The 13,202-nt window shown below is 44.0% G+C and overlaps 1 protein-coding gene across 3 annotated transcripts in view; it reads right to left on the bottom strand.

Moving 5' to 3' along the window:
• Positions 1–13,202, bottom strand: part of LOC108884963 (metabotropic glutamate receptor 7) — a 189,972-nt gene that overhangs the window by 59,096 nt on the left and 117,674 nt on the right. For all 3 annotated transcript variants that reach the window (XM_051074565.1, XM_018679118.2, XM_018679119.2), the window contains one exon: positions 4,644–4,781. In XM_051074565.1, the coding sequence (XP_050930522.1) occupies positions 4,644–4,781 (138 nt within the window). The remainder of the gene's footprint in view (positions 1–4,643; positions 4,782–13,202) is intronic.

A 13,202-nucleotide genomic window follows, 5' to 3' on the forward strand; every position in this document is an offset into this window, starting at 1 on the left:
AGTTGCCCCAGTTGTTGCAGTGAAATGTTGTTTGGGACATTAGTTAAAAAAGCAGGTCACCCTGAAGAACCTGCAGGCTTTCACCCTGCTGTGCATCATCCCCTCTCTCCATTTATAACACACTGTCACAACACACATCATTAGTCTGTAGCTCACACATTAACACAACTGTCACACATAACAGCAGTCAGAGCCACGTGGTGAAGAAAAATCCCTTCACTGAACGTCTGTGGTCGCTGACCCTGAGGTCACGGGTCGGGACGTCTCATTGGACCTGCTCAGTAACAAACCACAGGTGTTCTGGGTAAAACTGTAGAGTGGAGCAGAGCAAAGGGAAATGAGAACTACAGAGACCATCATCCTTTGCGCTCCGCTCCCTCCCCTGGTGCTGCAGGCGAGGGACAAGAGAGCAGGACAGAGACGAAGCCTCTGAAACTGTGGACGCTCCAGAGTGTTTTAGATCTGACGTGTGAGAGACACAGAGCAGACGGAGGTTCGCTACAGCTCAGAGAAAACCACTGACTGCATTAACGAATGCCTCGTTCATTGTTCAATAAACAGATTTGCCTTTTAAAAAAATGTTGCAATAAATATCGTATGGGGAGATTTTGATATTGTTCATCTTTATTTAACAGTCATTTACCAGAGGTTAGAGGAAACAACATTACAGTGCTATGTTTGTTCTGTTTATGGTTTGTCGACCAATCATTTTTATTTTTTCATATTTCAAATCTCTGATAATCGTTAGCAGGGATGTAACAATAATCTCATGATACGATAACGGTAACAAGCCCACGGTACAATATTGTTTCTTTAACAATGAACAGTTGGATAAAAACAAATAATAAATAAGAAGAAATATTTTTTCAAGTTTAACGTTCTCCACACGTCAGATCTAGAAAACACAGGAGCATCCACAGTGTGGAGACTCTTTGGTTCTTGTTATACTGTTAATGGTTAGCAAACATCTGTGTCTGGACCAGTGAGGAATGAATCTAATTTACCACATTAACACACAGTGGTAGTCTGTTTACGTTCCTGTGACAGCGCCCCCTAGCAGCCGTAGTAATTATGACTTCTGTCATAAACCGTTGAATCAGATGGAGAGTGGACAGACCCACTGGTTTACTACACTGAAGCTGACAAACTGTTTATTTAAACTGTTGGATATTCGAGACAGTTCAGCTTGTAAACACAGTCATACTGTACAGAACATCATCACGTTGCTAAATACAGTCACTCTTCTGTTTTCTAATGACTAACAGCAGAATAATCCAGCAACATTAAACCACTGAGTGTGACTAACAGTTGATTGTAAAGTAGCCACTGAGCAAACCTCCTCTAAACAAACCAAACGTCAGCCTAATGCTGCAGCATGTGGCAGCTTTATTACAGCAATAAGAGCTGATGGACTGTTGTTCACTGACATTACAGACGTGATGCTGATGCTGAGCCACAGACTCACATTAAACATAAAACACCTCTGCTCACCATGTCAGGCTGGAACAGCACCAGGACTGTTTTCAAGGTGGGACACATCCATCCTGTCATCCTGTTCAGGGTCACAGAGGGCCGCAGCCTATCCCAGCATGCACTGGGAGAGGTCTGATTCACACCTACAGAGTCACCCTGAAATACATGCCTCTGTACCGAGGGAGGAAACCTGACTCCACTCTGAGAGGTCACAACCAGACAGCTCCAGCTGCAAACATCTGCATCTCTATATCTGCATTTAGATCGATCCAGGAAGTTATTACAAGCTGTGTCTACTACCACAGCTGTTTCCCTCTGTGATGTAACTGCATGTTCACAGAATAAAAGCAGTGACAACGATTCAAACACACACCTAAATAATAAACCAATAAAGCATGAAATGGAGATCGGAACTATGATGAATGATGGGAGGAGGCTCAGAAGAATGAAGTGTCTGATTTTAAAAAACAGTGATAAAAGCTCATTACTGTTGTGTTGTTACTGCTGTATGTTACTGTGCACCTGCACCTGTAAAAGGCTGTTACAGGTGCAGGTGATAATGACGCTGACGTCGTGTATGACACAGGTCTGCTGCAGTTCGTTCTCCTCCTGGTCGGACATGACCGGAGGAAACAGGAGATGAAATCCATCTAACCTCCTCTCAGACACAGACACAACCATCACCTCTGTGTGACAGCGCTCTGGTTAAATGATGCAGTGATCCTCAGAGGTTTCGGGCAGATGCCCCTCTCTCAGTGTGCTGTGTGTGACTGGAGGCAGTAAACTGTCCTGCTGATGATTTCTGTTTATCTGTTTTTGAGGATTCACCGGCTGAGACTGGAGCTGAGCGCGTTGATTCATTATCATCTCCGCACAGATATGATGAGGGCAGAGATTTGAACCTTGCTGCCAGGAGGCGACAGTGTTTCCCACTGACACACTGAGCTGCCACACAGCTCTCCATGTTTTATTCATGTCTCGGAGTGAACGCTGAGAACTCACACACCTCAAAGTTTCAGCTCACCGTGCAGTTAAGTGTAAGTCAGATAATTACAGCAAATATTTACCAGGTCGTTAGTAAAGAGGTGACTGAACTGACAATAGCACTGACCGAGCGACGAGCCGCCACCTCTCTGAAATCCTCCTCCTTTCAAATATTCAGTGTTTTCCTCAGAGACTCTGCAGCCCAATAAATTATGGCTGAATTACTGAACAGGCTGAGGGATGGACGGGGCCACAGGGGCCCTCCACAGTGTGAACTAAATACTGAAGTTCAGACACAAAGAGGCTGAAAGCAGCAAAGAGACACTGAACAAACACAAAGAGTAGGAGAAGTGTGTGTCTGTAAGTGTCTGTCCAGAGGACTGGCTGATAAAATGATCTCCACCTGGGATCGTGATAAAATTTACAATGATTAAGATGATAAGCTCATTTTTATTCATTTTTCAGATAACAGCTGACAGCTATCAGCTAACAGGGCTAACAGCTAACAGGGCTGACAGCTAACAACTAACAGCTAACAGGGCTGACAGCTGACAACTAACAGGGCTAACAGCTAACAGCTAACAGCTAACAGGGCTGACAGCTGACAACTAACAGCTAACAGGGCTGACAGCTAACAGCTAACAGCTAACAGCTAACAGCTAACAGCTAACAGCTGACAGCTAACAGGGCTAACAGCTAACAACTGAACAGCTAACAGGGCTGACAGCTAACAGCTAACAGGGCTGACAGCTGACAGCTAACAGCGCTAACAGCTAACAGGGCTAAACTTCTTTGGGCTTCAGTCATTATCAGGAAACTCTTCAAACACAGATGATAGATTGTGATAAATATTGATATTGATCAATATGGGGGGAAATCTGTCCATGTATAAAATAATAAACCACCACCCAATAATGATCATTCCTTTGTGCTGATTTAACACACACAGCCTGACCTCCTCTGTGTTAAATATCTGGTCAGAGTTTTCTCTGTCTGAGTCATTAGCACAGTTTGATGGAATAAAGTTGTGTTGTGTTGTGTTGTGTTGTGTCTCCGTTCCTGCTGCTCTGAGGCCACAGAGGGAGTCAATCATGAAACAGCACAGAAGGCGTGCACATTATGTAACTGAAGCTTTAGTTCTTTGGGGGGTGGAGGGGTGGAGGGGAGGTGACGGATGATCCCAGCCTCTCTGTGGTTTGAATTCTAATGTGTGAAGGGAGGGAAGTCACAGCACAGAGAGGAGAACAAAGAGTTACAGGGAAATGGAAACTGTGACGATAATGAGACTGAAAATAGATTTCTGAAGGTATATGATTGGTTGAAAAGTTCATATCTTTAAATATCAATTAGATAAGTATCATTAATCAGAGCAGGAAATAAAAGAGGAGGGTGAAAAGGCAAGAGAAAAGAAAAATAACTGAGACAAGATAATAAGTTCTTTTGTGGCTTCAATCAATACTGTTAATAGAACAGGTTCATTAGTGTTCAGGGTCTGTTCACACTATCATATTGGGGGCACTAATTGCTATGCATTATTGATTGTGGACCAGGCAGACTTATGCGTTTCTGTTTACCACTGCAAATGCAGCTACACTTTCCCAACAACCTCCACCAAAGAAGACCGAGAGTCAATATGGACTGATAGTGTTCAGAATCAAACCCCCTTTTTGTTTTTTGCAGCAGTAGCTTTGTTTCCAGCTAGCTGAGAAATGAAATGAAGTCTTTCAATGACTCTGCTCTATAGAACTGTTACTGAACCTGTCCTTCAGTACGGATGCCGTGGTCTGGGAACCTGAACCTGGCCCATGAGAACAGGCTTAGTTGATTTGCTGGGCTAAATCAAACTCAGCTCTCTGATCTTTACGACCAGCAGGTCATAATGAAGACCCACACCATACTGGACTGTACTGACTGTCTCCTGCAGAGGGAGTCTGAGCTCTACCTTCAGCTAGAGATACAGAGTTCAGACTCACAGGACTCAAAGACTCAAAGACTGGAATGGATTGAATGTGTGGGATAATTGATTCTGAAAGGTTCTGATCGAAGTTCTAAAGATTCTGTTTCTGTCTCAAACAGTCGACACAGTCAACAAAACAAATTCCAGTTGCATTTTTTTTCAATTAAATTCTTGAATCAGCCTTGATTCTGTTCTGACCCAACACCTGAAACTGTCAACACAAACCTACCTGTGCACTTCCGGCTGCTCTCGTCCTTCTTGGAGGAGCTCATCAGTTTGCAGTTGAAGTTCTCCTCCCAGTACTCAGCGAACCACACGTTCCTCCTGTTGTTCTCCAGAGTCCGTGAAGTGAAGTACGCATCGAACCCTGAAAGACAACAAACAGGGGGGTCAACAAAACAGAGGGAGGTCTGTTCATTCAGCTTTAACACTCACAGAGCTGAAGAAGACAGCAGCGCTCATGTGTGAACAATCACAACAAACACGTGTTTCCTGATGTTTCCTGGTGTACGAGTGTCTCTCTGCTCGACTGCTCTGCACTTAACTCACTGCTTTAATGTAATAATATATCTAAAGTGCTCTCAGAGACAAGTTCACCTCTTCAGCAGGGACATTAATCTGCTGCTGTTGGCATCGAGGCAAACAACGTAAATAAACTAATGTATAAATCAGCAGATAAATGACAGAGGTGAGTGTGAGGGCAACGTACAGCGGATCCTGATCCTGACAGAAATCATCTCAGGTTCAAAAATGTCCTGTTGGCTCCATGTGTTTGCTAAAAAAACTCCCTCCTGCCAGTTAACACAGCTCAAAACGTTGCCTTGTGCATCACTGCCCAAAAATATGCCTAAAAAAAAACCCTTTGCATATGGTAATAAAATTCTTGGCAAGAAAAGAAAATTCCAAAGGGATGAACAGAAGCGGAGCTGTGGATCATCAGAAACAGCTCTAAACATATAACCTCTGCACAAATCACAAAGGGCTCAGAGATGTGGAAGGTGGTGTGTAGGTTTCTAATCACATTAAGAGATTATCATTAACTAGGCAGATAAACAGACTTCAAAACAAGAAGCAGGTCAAAGGCAAAAGAAAAACCTAAAACACAAATACAGTTATAAAATCATTACATCACTGATGTAAAAATACTGATTCCTTTAAATACTTCTCTGATTTTCCTCTGACCTCATTAAAACCTCATTTACAGAAACGTACTGAAGCTTTACTTTAGTCACAAACTGGGCTGTGATGAATGTGGTGAACTGAAACATAAATCATTTTTATCACAGCAAATAAGGAGATGAATGTGTTTTAAATGTTATGTAGGATTTCTGAACATGAACATACAGACCGTATATTCCTTACTGTCTGTTAAAGCAATGCGCTGTCCAACATAGTACAGGCACTGATGTTACAGGTTTCCACATGAAATCCACATGAATATTCAGTGATATGGGAAACACCATGTAACCCAGTGAGAACTCCTCTGATGTTTGAAGCCTAAATCCAACCTCCTAGAAGTAAGAGGCTAATGTTAGGCTATAAACCAACTACACCACGGTCACATGACGTCAACGTCTCCACCACTAAGCTTCCAACTGGTCATTTCATTTAGCTCTGAGCTCTTCTACAAAAGCCTTTCTTCTTAGAAAGTTAGTGAGAGTTTGAAAGAGCGTGAGTAGAAACACAACGAGGCTGTAAAGGTGGACTGGTGAGTAGATGGGTTTTCATGTTAACGTCCCCGACAACCTCTGTAGTCTCATTTAGACACTCGTTAGCAACCGCCTTTTTTAAGACACGTAAAAGCTTCAAACATCAGGAGTGGGGGATTTACTGACCCATTTTATGTTGGAGAATAAAACCTGAAAATGTCTTGAGCTTGTGTTAAAAGCCACAGACCTTATTTCAGACATTTAACCAGAAACACACTGACAACAGGAAGAGCTAACATGCTAACATGCTAACTGACTTCCTGGTTTTAGGATCAGTGCTGCAGGACTCTGTTGAGACACCTATAGGCCTCATTGCATTTTTAGGCCCACTGATGAAGACTTTACAGTGAAACAGACTCTGAGTCTGCTCTGCTCTGTGATGTACATTTTAAAACTCAATTCTTATCAAATCGCTGCAGAATGAAAAATGGATCAGATTTTTTTACAGTCTGAATTCATTTATTTCTTTGTTGACAGCTTTGTCTCCTCCACTCCATCTCTCACATCTTCACAATAGTCAGTACAGGAAATTGAGTCATAAGGAGAGGAGTCCTTTATCTTAAGAACTGCACTTCATCATCTCCCTCCTCTCTCTGTGAGGATTGTCTGCAGACTGACAGACGAGCCTCCACCCTCTCCGTCACTGATACTGCTCTGATGTCCTTGACACCTTGTGACGCATACATTTTAATAATTTGTGACGGGCTGAAATTAGGATCGTGACCTCTATAAGTTTCTTTGCATGAAGCTCCAGTCAGCAGAGTGGGAGACGATGGGGGTGAGGGAGGGAGGCGGTGGTGAAGGAGGTTAAAGGCAGACATAAAAGAGCCAGGAGAAAAATAGAACTGACGACAAGAGAATAAAAGTTGAAAAGACTCCATTACAGTGAGAGATGTAATTCATAATTCACTGGGTGATGTGATCTGGCTGTGAGACAGGGCTGATAGCCTCCTGCTCGCTCTGACTCCAGGAGGAGAGATACGGAGCTGCTGCTGCAGCCTGAAGACGTCGGCCTCCTCCTCCTGCACATATTTCATCAGTCTCAGCCAGTTTCCTGTGCATAACAAACAGGGAGCCTCTGCAACACTGTACAGCAGCAGTTCACAACCTTCTGACCTCTAGTAACCCCTCATTAGCATCGTCAGTCGTCTTCAAAATGATCTGATTCTAACTGGATGTTGTTGAAGACACACCGACTTCTGTTAGCGTCTTTCTGGAGTGGCTCTCTGACTGTCCTCTCTGTCATCTACAACACTGATAAACTCTTCTGACTCAAAGCAGACTGACCCACCCAAAGTATCTGAGTGATCTGATGATCAGAGCAGCTCCAGGTCTCTGAATGTTACAGAGAGCAGCTTCCTTCACAAACAGGAAAAAAAGATTCTCTTTTCCTGAGTCCAGTTCTCCATCGCATCTTTTCCACTGAGGTTAAGGAAGAGTGATTAGGAAGAGAGATGTTTCCCTCTGATTTGCCCTCTGACCTCTGTAAAGTCATGTGACTGTGTGTTGTCATGTCTGAACTGCCTGTGCTAATTATCTGCTTCACATTGTTCAGGACTAATTGCCTGCACTGTACTTGTCCTACTTTCCACACTGCCTCCTCTGAGCTCCTGATCCTGCTTCACGTGTTCGCCTCTTTCCTCATGTTGTGCACTTTATTGTTGTTTTATGGCTGACTGAACATCTGGTCGAGGAACAGCAGCTGAAAATGAGGCTTTTGGCTTCACTTTGTGTTGATTAATGTGAACTGTCCCTAAACAAACACTCAGGTAAAGAAACAATGCTTCCATTAACTACATTTATCCAGCTGAAGAAAGTTATTACTGTTATTACTGCTGTTAAAGACACTGGAAGTGATCATCAGTCAATAATGGCTACAGTTATCGATCAGAAAATATCAAATATCTATAAAGGAAACTAACGACAGCTTAAGTTACAAAACACATCATTTCAGGTCTTTGATATACAACCATTAACATGGAAACACAGTTTTTTGTGTAATTAATTTGTTTCAGTTCAATGCAGCTTTAAACACGTCATCTTCTGCTGCGTCACTAAAAATCACTGGAACAGGATTTTCACCTGGTGTGAGCAGAGCTTCAGTGTAGAAGCTACAACTGTCTCTCAACACTCTGACTGACAGGCAAGAGTGGGCTTTCCAGTCCCAGTCTCTGTGGGCTGCAGAGGGACAGCTGTAGCTGCTAGCGTCTATTTAAAGATTCCTCTTTCTGAGGTGATGAATAATGAATAGAAACAGAAAAACTCTGCTGTTATTTCTCACTTTGATGTTTTCTCATACACACCACAAAGGCTTTAAATAACCTTAAACAGCACGAGGAGACGATGTCATGATTCTCAGTCCTAAATTCACCAGTTCAACAGTTAACACCATCGATATGAATTTCCTCTCCATCAGCTCTGGAAGCAGCTGATTCTCTGCTCACAGCTACACAGAACAAATGAACAGATATTTAACTGTCTGACTGAAGGGCAGATTATTCCTGCAGCACCTCCCCGCAGCCTGCAAGAAAACTAAATTAGAAATGTCCTTGTAATTACTCTTTGGAAAGACGCATTAGTGCAACAGTATGCAGGGCATACATCTGAAAAAGTGGGGATTCAACAATAATTGCAGCTGGATGTAACCTCAAGGGTGAAGACGGTGTTTGATCTTAATTTCTGTGAATCCCTGATGGGACTTAGCCTACTTTATGGAGCACATAATGTCAGTTTGTCTGTGGGGTCCTGAGGAGGAGCTGCAGTGCCACTGAACAGAGTAGCACCCACCCCCACTACTGTTTGACAAACACAAAGAGCTGACAGTTATATTAATGTGCCTGCACTGCTCAGCTTTCCCTGTTGTCTGTGTGAGAACGGCTTCATATCTGTGTGACGACCCCACACAGATTTTTATCCACGCCTTAGACACACACTGCTACTATCCCCTTCAGAGGAAAGAGAAAACACTGCCAACATCCACGAGTCCAACACATTAGATCAGATATGAACTGAAACATATGATCTGGTTCAGTCTGTTTCTGAGGCTCTGCTGTTTTCACTCTGCTGTTTTCCTTGTAACGAGAAAGAGGAGGAAAAGGTTGATTTTTTAAACCAATGAAGAAAAGACGAGAAGAGACTCAGCTGGACCAGGAAACAGGAGTTTCATCGGCCCTGACGTCAGACTGAAGGAGCGGACACTGTCATACGCTGGTGTCACCAGAGACCACAGGTCACTGCTGTTCAGTTCCTGTTTCCTGCCGACAGCAAACCTTTAACCACTGTTACCAAACTGGTCGTTTTTTGTGCACGTTTGCAATTTGTGGAAAGTGTAAATATCAGTAAGAAAGTTGTTCAGTGAATAAACGCTGACGTACACGAAGCGTGAAGAAAGGGAAAACATCAGATCTTCATTAACTAGTCAGCTCATATTCACACAGCAGGAGAGGAGGGAAACAAGACTCCACTCCTGTTTTCATCTGGAACCTTCTCTGGAGGTTCACTTCAGTGTGGAGGAGTGAGAGGTTTAGATGTTGTCCTGCAGTTAGAGACGACAACCTGTGTGTTTTGTGGTTAGAATTTGGAGGAGTCGTTGCCCAGACTCCTGAACACGCTCTGCTCAGGACTGAAACACAACATGGTAAAGGGCAGTTGGCCAGAAGCATGACTGAACATTAATTACTCAGAAACACAACCCAAGTAAAGGCCACTGCCTTTACCTGTGAGTCAGTCCGATTGTTACAATCACTGCCTTCAAGAAATCCTTTCTCTTTTTTCCTGTAAGCGCCCTCAGCTGAAACAGGCTCCTAATAAGCAACACGACTCTGATCCATCCATCATTATTCAGGACACGCGTGTCTCCAAAACACTGCGCCTGTGTTTGTCCAAATGCTGCAGATAATAGAAAAGCTAATTACTGTAAGTAGCTCCACTACAAAAAGCAGTGTTTTGACAGCAGGGTTTAGCAGGCCTGGCTTACAGCAGGATTCAGTCTGTTTCAAAATGTGATGTGAGAGGGAAATGTGAAACTTAGAGACAGAAAAAAACATGCTCTGTACCAGGAGTTCTCAATGAGGACAGCTGAAGGTAGAGACATGGACAAAGACACAGGCTGTGTCTGAAACCACTCACTACAGTCGTCTACATCAGGTCAGGTGGAGGGGACAGGTGCATCTGACCACCCACCAACATGGCTGCAGTCATTCAGTCCAGAATAAAGCTCAGAGGAAACACAGGCTGCAGAGCTTCATTCAGAATCCTTCAGTGTCACAGTGAAACACTGACACCAGGAGCTGATCAGAGTTCAGCTGCTGCTCATGGAGCCCATTTGAAAATACAAACAGACACCGATCGTAGCCGTCAGTGAACCAATGACGTTACACTCCACAGCGTCTTGTTAGGACGAGTTATGTAGAACAGTGTATTTATCACAGCAGGTGATGGAGGTTAGCAGCTTCACCTCATCTCATTCCACTGAGACGTTCACTGACATTTTCTGGGTCAGGGATTTCTGAGACAGGACGATGTAAAGAGTGTCAGACAGTTGTGACATGTTCAGGGTCAGTTCCTGTGTCACTGTTGTTGTTGTTAAAGCAGAGTCCACTCAGTTTGATTTTTAAAGTAATATCACAGTAAACACCAACAGTCTTTTATTTCAATCTGGAAAACAAAGTCCTTGATTTCAGACCCTGAAAACCAGTTGTTAAAAACAAAAGTGAAAATGAACAGAGAGTTTTCTGGAACTGATCATTAACAGCTTCTGAGCTACAACTGAACTTCTCCTGCATCAGACTGTGTTCACATCATGAGGAGACATGAGACCGAGGCTGTCACAGGTGAAGCTGACTGTAACTGGGTGGAGGAGTGGGTCAGGAGCTTTTAACATACTTTTCATCTGCCTCTTTAAACTGCAAAATAGCCGAACTCAAAGGTCGGATCTCCACCGGGGAGGCTGGAACAACACCTGTCGGCTCCCTGTTAGACTGTCTGCACCGGCACCTCCACAGTGAGTCCACATGACACAGCCCTCATCAGGTTACAGGTGACTCCATCATCAAGCCACAGGAATCCCCGTAGACAGACATTAAGACCGCCATCTTACAGGTGAGTACAGGTGATATCTGAGGTGACTCTGTACACCTGCTCTTCTCTCTGCAGAGATCCACATCCACAGATCCACAGGAGAGGAGGAGGAGGAGAGGACAGTAATGACAGCAGTACATCAGCAGACAAAGCCAGGATTACCAGTGTGTGAGATGTGTGAGATGAGGTGTGTGTCTGCAGACAGCAGTGCTGAGTGGAGCTGCACTCTGACCCTGCTGATTGCAGTAACTAATCAGAGAGTTATTTGGCCTCACAGACGTCAGGTAATTGCTGCACATGTCTAATGAAGAAGGCTCCGAGGAGAACCAGGAGGAGTTTCCTCTGCTCTGTCTATTGATCCAACAGCAGAGCTGAGGCCTCACTCTGTCTCACACATACACACACCTCCCTGTAAAACACATCGTCTGCCTTTTAATGACGCCATTAATCTGCATCCCTCTCCAGCTCGTCTTTCACAGCTCTCCCTCTCTTTCACCTTCTCTTCTGTCAGGAGGGCTCTTCATGCTCTTCATGCTCTTCATGCTCTTAATTGGGACACAAACAACACATAATGACTTTAAAGTTTCACCCTTTGATAAGACATTGATGTTTTGACTCTTCATGTCTGCACGGTGATATATTCTCAGCATATTAACGCTCCGTCTGTTGACAGTTTATCAAGACTGGAGGAAACAAACTAAACAGACTAATAAGTTTAAGGTCGACTTTTTAAACCAGCAAACGTTTCTTCTGATGCTGTGGAGGACGTGAAGAGGCTGTTTACAACTGCAGCGAAGTCAGTCAGTTAGTTAACCTGTTCTTATTCTGTTTACATGTTGTCAGACTGTTCCCACTATAAATGACCAGCAGCTGAATTCACTGTGATACAAACAGGAGGATTCTCAGAGCTCTAAAGCTCTTTTTCAGTCATATTTAGAATCCCAGAGCAGCTTTAGTATTGTAGATGCCTGCACTGTGACCTTCTAACATATTATCCTTTTCTTGTCTTCTTTTTACAGCTGTACCTGACAAAGTAAAACTGCTTCTACAAAGCTTCAGACTGGAAAAGGCAGGGTGCAGTTTCACACAGATGAAGAGACCTTGTGAGCTGAGGTCACTCCTGGGCAGCAGCGAGTGTGAGGCGGGAATCCTAGAATAGGTTGTGACATGTGTGCGGTTATCAGTGGCGTGTAGCGACCTGCAGTGTTAGCCTCTCACCTCAGGGCCACAGGGCAGCCTTAAACCATTCCCATGTCATCATAACCACTGTGTGTTTATGTGCATGTGTGTGTCACATCGAATCCCTGCCACAACACAACATGATCGCTGCGTCCTGTGGCTTCCTTCAGGAGCAGCCATCTGGTGCTCAGAGGTCGGTGTCTGAAGCCAACCTGTTTCCATTCGGCCTGTCCAACCTCACGCTCTGCAACCCACAACGGACCTGATGCTTCACTCTAACACTGGCTCTTCAGCAAGGATTTAAACCACAAGAACATCGAGCAGGGTTGTTGTTTCCTTGCTGACGAGGAGTTTGTTTTCTGTGTGTTAAAGTTAGATAAATGTCCATCGTCACACATCAACACTTCTCGCTCCACTGGATGAAAATGGTGGCTCTGCTCTTCATGTCGTCCTCCACTGATGCACCTCTGCTGCCTCCAGTGGTCATTAACTCTGATGTTGTTGTTGAGGTTCAGTCATTTTCATGGACAGAAAACAAAGTCCCACTCACTGTATATTACCCATAATCCCCTTCTCCTCCTGGAGCAGGAAGTGGTGTGGCAGCATCAGCTCTGTCAGACTGTAAAACTGATGCAGATGTGTGTTTCCTCTGATCCCGGTCAGTTTGTCTGTTTGTCTGTCTGTGGACTGATGAATGTCTCTCTGAGATGACTCTAACCCGTCACAGCTTTATCCTCGTCAACAGGTCCTGATGGTTAAAGTAGCTCTAACCCACAGCTCCAGTCTGTTCCACTGACTCCAGGTTTGTTAACTCCAGTTAG

Source organism: Lates calcarifer, linkage group LG12, assembly GCF_001640805.2.
Source record: "Lates calcarifer isolate ASB-BC8 linkage group LG12, TLL_Latcal_v3, whole genome shotgun sequence".
In the NCBI taxonomy this organism is placed as follows: Eukaryota; Metazoa; Chordata; class Actinopteri; family Centropomidae; genus Lates; species Lates calcarifer.